The sequence below is a fragment of the Danio rerio genome, chromosome 12 (genome assembly GCF_052040795.2).
Source record: "Danio rerio strain M-AB ecotype USA chromosome 12, GRCz13ab, whole genome shotgun sequence".
NCBI lineage: Eukaryota > Metazoa > Chordata > Actinopteri > Cypriniformes > Danionidae > Danio > Danio rerio.
Window position 1 is genome coordinate 26,108,309 of NC_141032.1, and position 11,692 is coordinate 26,120,000.

Below are 11,692 nucleotides of genomic sequence, written 5' to 3' on the forward strand. Positions count from 1 at the left end.
GATTTAAAAAATGTGCTGTCTGTGTTATAATAAACCCCATCAAAAGTGGCTCTTTTTTTAATTTTTTTTTGTAAACTTAAACTTGAAAGTGTACCTTTTTAGGTTATGTGTGGTCTAGGTTGCTGTAATTTAATTTTGATAGTTCCTGCATATGTCAGTACCATAGGAACCATAGTACCAGTCCCATAGGAAAAAAGAAAAATATATCTATCATAATCTGCGCGAAATTTATTTTATTCCAACTGATGAGAAAACAGAGCCACTTATTGGGCCTGTGCAGACCTTTAAAATTCTAATTTAAAGAATATGGAAGTAAATGAAATCATGGACCCGGTACCAGGTACGCAGAACAGGAAGAATTTGTTCCAAGATGTATTCAAATAAAGTGCATGCAGTCATTTGAAACTGTAATAATATTACAATGTATAAAGTAGTAAATTCTACTTCTACTCTGTTACAATCCATTTCTTTGTTTTGACTTGACTTTTGGTGCTTTTTGTCTTGTCATTTTTTTATATAACTCGCACACATCAGCAGTTAATGTCATCCCCTCAAATGGAGTAACTGTATATTACATGAGAACTTCTGCATTGGGTCCTAATATGGGTATTTTATCTCATTTGAACCCCAGGCTAACAGGTGCACTTAGTCTGAGTCTTTGAAACTCTTCAGTAAACCTGAGAAGAAATTCAAGCAATGCAGGTTTTTTTTCTAAACTACAGAGGCCAGGACAGTTAAAAAGAAAAAAAATTTAAACCTATTTAGCACATCTGTTAATATTAGGAAAGCAGACCGGGAAAGACTCTGAGTCCATAAGTCAAGTGATTTTTCTACTACTGACACGCCGTCTATTATTTAGTCCCTCCTTTGAGCACTTAGCACAACAATATGACTTGGCAAGTCTTGCTCCTCATGGCAAAGATCTTGCTTTTCCACTCTTTCTCTTGCTCTCACTACCACACGTATGTCACCGCTTAGAGATGAGTGGAATTTCTTGTTCCTTTGAGCAACTTATCTTCACTTACTTTCTCACCCCTTCAGCTGTCCCAAAAGCTAAACACACATTCACTGCATGCAGCTGCTAGCGCACACAACCGCTACTGTCTGACTAATGCGTTGTTGTCCTTCCCGTTCTTTACAGCATGTCTTTCTCTCGGTCAGTCCTTCCTCATGCACCAGTGTCAGTTTTGTTAATCAGATTAGCAGCGAGCAGCATTAGCACTGTTGTTACTTTGCTAGCATGTAGCAGTAGCCATGCAGAGCCTCTCCGTTTGCACACTGTCATAGTGTTAGAGAGATACTGCTCTCCTCCTCCTTTCGCAGCACTCTCTCTCTCTCTCTTTCTCTCTCTCTCCACCTCCCTTCTCTTTCTGTCCCAGGACTGCTGCAGCTAACTCTGCATCACCTTGCAGTTTTAGACTCTGCTGGCTTTCTGCAGTCCTGTCTCTCTCTCTCATATTTTCCTCCTCTTTTTGGTCCTTCACATCCCCCCTCCCTCCTTTCTGGTCACTTTACTTTCTTATCTATCATCCACCTCTCATTTCATTGTCAAAATGTATCGGAACCCTTGGATCTCCAACTATATCAACCATGTCAAGTTGTGCCAAGGTGAGTAAATGGCAGTTCAGGGTGGAACAGGGTAGGACGGGCCCACCACATTTCTGTTATTGCTGTTTGTGTTTACAGAGTACTACAACCTCCAAGGAAAGAAGCATTCGGGGCTTTAAAGGAGAACTTGTGTTAATGCTTTTATTTTTTTATTTTTTGCATACTGTGGTTTAGATACGAATGCTTTAAATAGTTTGAATTCTATAGTTGAGTCTGCTAGGCAGTTTAAGAGAGTTGCCTTTTAATGGTTTTGTTTTGGTCTGTGCACTTGCGCAACAGCACATGCTTTTTCATTTATTCTGTGTGTTTTTAGTTAAATGGTGTGTTTTGTAGCAGGTGTTTTTGTCCAGCGGAGCATATAAGTAAAAGTGACTTGTTATTGTGATACTTGTATTCAGATGTTAAAGAATAAAAGTACCTCACAGTATAGTAGTTAGTTTGAATGTAAATGGGGTTAATGCATGAATGTATGAATGGGTTTTAGAGATTCCCCGTCACCTAATTCGCCCTTTCCTGGAGTGCAGACACCAGCTGTCTTATTTAATACTCTTAAGATCTTCCCCCTTGTTTGTGCGTTAGTAAAATGATAGTTTTATCATGCATTTTGAAGGGAAGTGCAAATTTCTGAACTAAAGAAGTTGAGCTCGTATTAAAACATTAAAACAAGCTTTAATACTGTGATTTAAGGGATGGCATACAGTATGATGGCATACTTCCTGTGCCCACACTGGCTAATCCTATTTCTCTTGAAGACTAATCCTTTATTAGCTGAGACAAGCGCTACACTAACACCTGACTGCCACATTTTTGCCCTGCGTTTTCCTATTTAACAAGCTTTGTTCAGTAACAAGTGCATTCTGATTTCATCACTAGCAGGTGCTTAGTAATAAATCACTATTCTTTCTTAATTGCATTTGGTGGTTGTTAAATAAATAATTTAATCTACTAATACATTACAGCTCAAAATGTTTATCCTTTAAATCCTTTAAAGTGTTTCCTGTTGTCTTTGTCTAAGCGATAGTTCACCCAAAAATGTTCATTCTTGTTCTAAACCTGTTAGACTTTCTTCTGCTGAAAACGTAAGATATTCTGAAGAATGATGGAGTTGATTTCCATAAAGCTTTGTTGTTCTTACTATGAAAGTCAATGGCTGCTTTTTCTTTAGAATATCTTGTGTTCAAGAGAAAGAAAGATCAGTATATTACAATGATTTCTGAATATGACACTGAAGGCTTGAGCAATGGATAAATTATAATATATATATATATATATATATATATATATATATATATATATATATATATATATATATATATATATATATATATATATATATATATATATATATATATATATGCCTGCGTGTGTGTCTGTTATATATATATATATATATATATATATATATATATATATATATATATATATATATATATATATATATATATATATATATATATATATATATATATATATATATATACACACACACATATACACAGTTCTGTCTGGTTCTTGAATCTGATTGGCTGATAGCCGTGATATATTTAAGTAATATCAGCACCCGTAAAGCCTCTTTACCCTTTGTGTATTACTCCGCCCACATACAACCAGCAAAAAGCAGACACTACAGATCTTTAAAGTTTAAAAGATGCTTGCTCAGCAGTTTAACTGTCAGCTTATGATTTAAATCCAAGGCGGAAGAAAGTAGTTCCTCATACAAAAGGGTTTTTGAGACTCTCCATGTTTGATTTAGTTTTTATGTTACTCGTGTGTAACATATACACAATTATGCCGTCAAACTGTTGTATAAACGAAATATCGCACTCGTAGCATTGCGTCATGGGTGTATATCTGCCATATCGCACTGCTACGAGTGTGATATTGCTCATATATATATATATATATATACATATATATATATATATATATATATATATATATATATATATATATAATTTTATTTATTTATTTTTTTTAGTTGTTTTACTGTACTGTAAATCTGTAAATAACAATCATGCAATGTTTGCATGAAAATTTTATCAAATTATTTTAATCAAATTTCTAGTAATCTCAACTAACAATCAATCATACTTACTAAACATATTGAGTTAAACTTTGTATGATCCGTTGAATCCTGATTAACTTATTAAATAAGTTAAAGTAACATAAAAACAGGATGACACAGTGGCTTAGTGGTTAGCACTGTCGCTTTACAGCAAGATCGTTGGCTCGAGTCCTGGCTGGACCAGTTGGCACTTCTGTGTGGATCTGCATGTTCTCCCCGTGGCCTTTTGTGTTTCCTCCAGGTGCTCTGGTTTCCTCCACAGTCCAACGACATGCAGTATAGGTAAATTGGATGAACCAAATTGGCCGTAGTGTATGAGTGTGGGTGTTTCCCAGTACTGTGTTGAGGTAGTGTTGATGTCATGATGGCATGAAAGAAGGGCATCCACTATGTAGCTTAGTGGTTCATTTCACTGTGGACACCTCTAAAATAGAGCATAAGCTGAAGGAGAATGAATGAATGAATGAATGAATAATGGACATAAACACATTTGTTGTCATGACGTTTTGTCATAACATTTTTTTAAATATTGTGATTCGTGTGTTCTAAATGTTTCTCCATAAACAGCGACAGTCGTTAGAAGTGAGATGGGTTTATGATCTCATCATAGAACAGGCTGTGGCTTGCTTCAACAGTATCTTTTGAATCTACACTACCTGATGTCAGATACTGCAACAGTTCTACATTTTAATCAACATAAAATTAACCTAAAGTTTCAGAGCTGTACGATCACCCTTAATATGATGCATGCTGTAGATCTCAGAGGTATATTGGTGTGTCACAGGGCTGTGGAATAACATGCGTGCCATCTGAAGAGCTTTGAATGCCACACTTGACTGTGTCTGATTAGCATCTGTACTTAAGAGGGCACAGAGCCAAGGTGTTGAGGATTTCCACACACGTCTGTTAATGGTGGGTGCTCTCAACAAGACCATGCAGTGAATGCACCTAATGATCATTTTAGCAATCATTCTAGTTTATCTGCATTGCAAACTGTCAGTTTGCGTGATGGTTTTGTGTGTTTTGTTCCTGCTTCTGGGAACTATTGTCATTAAAGTGTTTTTATTTGCAGTCTAGTGTTAATTTACTGCAAGGCCATTGAAAAATGTGTCAGCCGTTTGTTTGTTTTTAAAGCTGACTTCATTAATCATTGTTTGCCTGAATGACAACAGCTTTGTAGGTGAATTGTTGCAGATGCCGTAATAAAGCATTAGTAACATATGGTAAATGAATATGTCCTCATGTGATATGATAATGTCTTCTGTCTTTTTCATGACTTCTGTTGTGATGTGACTATAAAACATTTTGTAGGGCTCCTGCAGTTTACATTTTTGTTCAGTTCTTTTTGATATTTTGTCAAGCTGAATATGTTTGGTTTCAATTAAGATGCCCTAATGTACTTTTCACACTGCACTTAACTTATAAGATTATTATTGTTCTAAATGCCACCTATAACCAAAGTCCCTTTAAGGCAAGTCATTTCACTCGGTGGCAGGCCCGTATTGGCTAATCGGGAGGACCGGGAGAATACATGGTGGGCCGGTACGTTTTTATTTTTTTATTTTTGGCCGCGAGGGCTGGTGTCCCTAGCTGCGTGCACTCTCAGCAGTCGAACTTTTTTCATTTATTTATTTATTTATTTGACCATAGCCTCACTCCTTTTTATTTATTATTTTGCTACAGCTCCGCTCCTTTTATTTATTTTCTCGCAGCCCTGTGAGCAAAATGCAGCCTGCAGGTTATTGATGTAGTACAGTACCTATCATTCAACTCCCCCAACAGCAGAACCTTGCTAATCAGCAAAGTCATTTAAGAGATATGTGAGAGATGAAAAATTGATAATGAAAAGCGCAAAGGAGGCGCTGAAAAGGCCAAAATTTTATTATCATTAAAAGAGTTCACCAAGCTTGAACTTTCCAATGCAAAACTTGTCGCACAAGCTTGTGTTTCTGGTCTGGCGCATTCATGTGTGTAAAAATGGAAGTCTAAGGGGAGAAAAATGCAGTGTGACCGCAGCTTAATGATCGTCTGATCAAGCTGCTCTTCTGAAGTAATTCACAACTTGGTTTTGATGGTGAATCTCCTCCAGAAATGAAAGTGACTGTTCACAAGTATGTGAGTAATTGCTTCTGATATGTGATGTCTGTTTGACAGGATGGATTGTACCTTGGGTTCGTTTCATACAGATTACAAAACAAGAAAAGTGTGATGGGTTCATTTAAAAGTACAGATTTTAGGCTTGATGTGGTTATGTTTTTTTTATGTCTGTGAAGCAATTATTTTCGGAGGGTGTACTCACACTATGAACTGTTGCCTTAAACCGGGCCAAAGCACGCTCGTCCCCCCTCCCGTCTCCCTTGACAGCCCGCACTCACATTACATTCAGGCCAAGGCACACTTACGTCATAGATGATGCACAGGTCAGAATCGCTCTCGCTTGGCACAGTGGAAATTTCTTTTGTTATGTCGTTTGACATGCAGTGACATGCAGTCAAATATTTAGGCGAACAGATCAAACACTTTGACGCTCATAAACAATCATAAAGTCCTCATGCTGCAGAAATTAGGAGGTTTTCTGAAGGTGCAGCTTTCGTGCCTAGTCAGGGTTTTGCATCTTTAATAAACTACGACAGTTTGCGTTCATTAAACAGTAAGAATGATTAATAAATCCATATCAAACAGTCGCTTAAAAGTCACGTCTCGCTTTCAGTTTTGGACTCTGGCGCACTTTGCATTCACACACAAGCGTACCGCGCCAAAGCCCAAGTGAACCGCGCCTGAGCCTGATTCAGTACACTCACACTTCTCAAACGATCCAGGAAATGGGCCTGGGCATGGTTCGGATAGCATAGTGTGAGTAGGCCCTGAGATTCCAGTGTGTTTGTTGACCACAAAAACTGTTATAAAAGCACACGTATGGTTAAGACTTCTCCCCCAGAGAATCGTCAGTCTATAGTAATCAATGATTGGCTCCTGTACTAGAAGGCAGGGCGTCATTCGCAGTATTGACCGTTACACTTTCCCCGTTCAAAACTATACGAGTGACTTATACTTTGTTATAACCCTAGACAAAGACCCATTTCAAACCAGTAGTTTTGAAAGTGGTGTTAGCACCATGTTTTACACGGAGTTATAAAACCCTGTTCCAGAGCAGGATTTGAGGTGTTCATCTTAAGTTTGTTCAGTGTGAAAAGGAGCAGTGTTTGCTTGTTGCTGCAGAGACAGCCAATCAGTAATTGAGCTACGACGTTACACACATCACGTCACAATATCTGCATTGTGTAAACAGCAGCCAGTGAGAGATTACATTAAGTAAAATCTTCAGAAATGATTGTCGAGATGATTTTTTGCTGTTCTTCCAATCAGACACTGTGATGTTGCAAATATGCAAATTACAACGCTAACCCAGGTTTAGAAATATACAGTGTGAAACATCTGTTGCAAGATCATTTGTAAACCCCAGATATGCCATAATGAGTAGTGTGAAACATGATTATACCGTAGATATTCCAGGATTCTGTTTATCTTGGGATGAGGATGACCCAAAGTTACCAATTTCAAGTAAAAATGCTCTTAAGATGCAGAGAGTCCTAAAATATTGCGACTGAATAAACTGAATTTGAGAAAAGATCAAATGGTATTTGAGGGGAAAAAAAGATTTCATTGGGCCCTACTTCTCACGTTCCTTCCAAAACAATCCTGTACTTTCTTTCCATCCCACTGGAGTTGATGTTGCCTTGTCCCCTGCCCTATGACTCTGAAGTGAGAGGAGATTTTTAGGTAGTGAGGAATGTTTTTAGCAGATACTTGCCCCAGCTGTGAAAACTCACTGCGTACCAAAACAGTCCATTGGTTGACTCTTTCATTCACTTTCTCTTCTCAGCTAGTGTTTGGAAAGAAAGATATTTAACCTGTGTGAATATTGGTTTTTGGGATGTGAAACAGGGCGTTTGGTCTGTGTGGGTGAATGTGTGGTCAGGCTATTGATCTGTGGGTAAAGTGGAAACACATGTTCGGCTCTTCCGATCTTCTGAGGCTCAGATGTCAGCTCTCCATGTGTTCCTCATAGAATTAATGCCACACCTGAACAACAACACCAGTATTAGTCATTTTATTGCATTATTCAAGCAAATAGGGAAACAGCATTTATGTTAAATTGACCCCATGAGAGTGAATTTATTTATTCATCCTTTTTTTAATACAGGAGTGGGTGTTCTCACCATGTTATTTGTTTTATTTTTTCGTTTTATTTCAAGCACAATATATGGATGCAACAATTAACCAATTCACTGTTAACCTCGCTTTAATTCGTCATGGGTAATTAAAAAGCTTCTCAACAACGTGTTTCTGTAATAAAACTGCTGCAACTAAACGAAGTTACACCAACTGTGCACTAGTTTAAAATTCTACTACCTAATACCCACACACGCTAGATTAACTATGGCTCAGGCTATTAACTAAGGGCTGTTCGCATGTTGTTTTTGGAGCACGCAAGTTGGTTATTTCTTTTCTTGTGTGCATATTGGGAGTGACGTAAATGTTTTCCAGGCCCATCTAGTTGAAAGAATGGCACAAGCTCACTACAAGTCACCTGACAAGAACTGGACCAATCAGCTTAATTCTTCGTATGGAATATACACATGTCTAGGAGAAGCAGTCTTTGACTACATTTGTTCTCTTTAAAAGGGAAATACTTTTAGTAATGCTATTCTAATACTTGTATTAATGCTACTATGTAGCTCAGATTTACATTAGATTAATACAGGGGTGCCCAAACATTTTCTTAAGAAGGGCTAAAAACCAAATTTGATTAAGGGTGGTTGGCCAAAGTTAAATAAACCAACTTTATCACATTAAAGTCACATGATAGTTTCCTAATTTCTGACTGTATTAAATAAGTAGAAGAAATGACTTTATTTGTATTAATAACTATACAATTTAGTGCATTTTATAATTCACTTCTTACAGTAAAAACATTAACAATTCCATTTATACAGTAACTTGATGGAGATCAATGCTGAATACACTAGTCAAGCTGTATCTGCCTTTGTCTTGATTTGCTCGCAAATGTCTTGTGCATTTAATTCAACTTAATTAAACATTTTATTTCAGTTTGCTTTTTTTCTAGCTCAACAATTAAACAAACAAAAAGTTATGTTAAATTTGAAATGACAATTTCTTTTAAAGGCATTTCCTCCAACTATCATTCTCAGATAGGATGGCGGGCCAAATCAAAGGGTATTCTTTCTTTCTTATTTCTTTCGTTCTTTCATTCTTTCCTTCCTTCCTTCTTTACTTCCTTACTTCCTTACTTGAAATGAATGAATGCATTATAATTGTAATAACCATGAAACTGTGATTATTCCTCAGACAATAATCATACAACTAAAATCTATAAGCGCTGCATCCTTATACAATAATATTTATACAAATATTCATTATGTCTAGAAATAAGTGACTGTGACCTAGAATACTTTATTAACTTTAAAAAACAGTAAGAATACACAGTTAAACCCCACTATGTTTTACACTAATTTTGCTTCAATACTATTAATATATTTTTTCATTTGGCTTAACATCATATCATGATGTACAGTAATTACATCATGATAAATATATTATATATGCGTATAGTAATATTTAGTGTTGTACAGAATTTCTTAGTGTTTTTAAATTCTTGCTCTTGAATAAAATTAACTCATAAACCAATCTATCAGAGTGTATTAATACTTATTTTTTTTGTTTTAAAGGGACTTTATTACAAATTAATAAAAATGTATCATGTATTTATATCGTGTAATTAAATAACATGAAATTGCATTTAAAGTTATTTTTATTTAAATAATTATTTATTATTTTTATTTATTTATTTATTTATTTATTTATTTATTTATTTATTTATTTATTTAATGTATTATTTCTTGATGTTTGCCCTAGATTACTTTACATAATGTGTCAGTAAAAATACATAAGCCTCAAAGTTTGGTAAAAAAAAAAAAAGTGTATTTTATATAAATTCTGTGTAGATTTATTTTATTTTTTTATGCTTACTCTTGAAAATAATGGTGGCTTTTAAGAGAAGTGGTCTAAGAAGTGTTTTTGTGCATAATGTAATGCTTCAGATAACATTCAGATGACTTCATGCATTACATACTGGACACTTTGACTAACAAAACCACTGAATGCAGCATTCAGCACATGAGCCTGGACGTTAGACTCTGTGTGCATACAGATATACTGATGTGTGCATACAGAAACAAGTCGTTTCAACTGTGGACACGGCACCATGTTGACATCCATGAAATGGATACTATTGTTTTCATTCCTGGCCTTCACATGGGACCTTTGAAACGTCTTTTGCTGATCACTTCTGTCACCTGGAGGAGTATTTGTGGTCTGAATATTATTCTTTCTTTTGTCTGCACAGGCTTCACCAGAGAAACAGCCCCTAAAGTTGGCAATACCAAGCAACGGAGAGCTCTTAGGTAAGATCCTCATTTTTATTTCATAATTTAGCAAAGTTTTTATGTAACTTTTGGTTTGATTGATTTTATAAGCTCACTGGAAAAGATCTGCAACAACAGAAATTTAAAGGACTCCTACTGTATTTTACCCCCTGGTATCTCCAGAATGTGTGTGTAAAGTTTCAGCTAAAAATACCCATCAGTTTTTTAATTTTTTTTATTTACCTTTCTGAATATGGGACTTTTTGAGGTCTAAGGACACTGTAGCTGTTTTTGTTGTCGTTGCTTTTAATGCATATGAGCTTGTTCCCCCCCACCCACCGTTCTTACATGTGAGTCATAGAGTCTATAGAGATCTCACGCTATTGCTCTGATGCGTGTAGCCTTCTACGGCTGCATCTCATGTCAGATAAACAGCACAGTGACAGACACGAAGCAAGTAGATCTTCCATTTATGACAAATACTACAGTAAGATTTTTCACTATGGTTATTTGTGTTTGTTGGGGGTTTTTATTTAAGCCTTTTTGCAACGATCAGTCACACTAATGCCGTTACAAAGTTTGGAGTAAGACAAACACACAAGCACACACACGTTTAACTTTTCACTGTTTTTGCATCGTCAATGTGACAGAATACATGTCATATGCACTGCTGTATGGATATCTGTTATGTAAGTGTACAAAATAAACCTGATTTAACATCCACAAACTGGGATTGAAGCATTGTCTTTTACAGTTGTACTGACACTATGTACCTGTGGTGATAAATTAAATAGCGATTTTACTGTCACAAACACACACTGTTTTAAACTTGTAAAACTCATTCTTGAGGTGGAGCTGATCATCGAGAGTTGGAATGGATGTTTCATTCCCACTTACTTTGCAAGTGCACTCTTTAAACTGTTTAAATGTCACTATTTTAACATTAGGAAATTTAAAAAAAGAGACTTGTGTTTATATCACTCCAACATGACAGTCGACATACTATACATACACAGTTCTGTCCAAATAGCTTCCCTTTTGCATCATACAGTAGGTGCCCTTTAAACAATTATATTTGAATTACGAAAGTCACATAAGTTACTGTATAATTTCACATCTGCCACATCTGTAATGAAGAAATGTCAAATTCATGATTTATATATATATATATATATATATATATATATATATATATATATATATATATTTTTTTTTTTTTTTTTTTTTTTTTTTCTCATAAACGCAAAAATAATAAATAAAATATATTTTATAGACCCAAATCTCATCCTTTTTGTCTGTTATTATTTGTTTTGGCTTCTGAAGTTTCAGAATTCACAGAATTTCTAGTACAATGTTGTATACTGTAAACTTTTTTTTTTTTTTGGTCACAGCCATCATGCATATTTATTTTTCTCTTTTAATAATTAAAACATGCTTACAGATTGATATTTTTTTTTTATCCCTTAACTCTGTGTTTTTTATATATATATATATATATATATATATATATATATATATATTTTTTTTTTTTTTTTTTAAATAGGACCAGATGTTTTAATCTGGTTAACAAATG

The 11,692-nt window shown here is 35.3% G+C and overlaps 1 protein-coding gene across 52 annotated transcripts in view; it reads left to right on the top strand.

The window, feature by feature from the left end:
• svila (supervillin a) overlaps positions 1 to 11,692 on the top strand; it is a 121,972-nt gene that overhangs the window by 36,965 nt on the left and 73,315 nt on the right. For 26 of the 52 annotated variants that reach the window (XR_015503249.1, XR_015503257.1, XR_015503258.1 and 23 more), the window contains 1 exon segment: positions 10,101 to 10,158. Coding sequence is in view for 21 of the 52 variants with exons in the window: in NM_001430943.2 (NP_001417872.2) it covers positions 1,554 to 1,608; positions 10,101 to 10,158 (113 nt within the window). In the remaining 31 variants the exon portion in view is untranslated. 52 annotated transcript variants of the gene reach the window in all.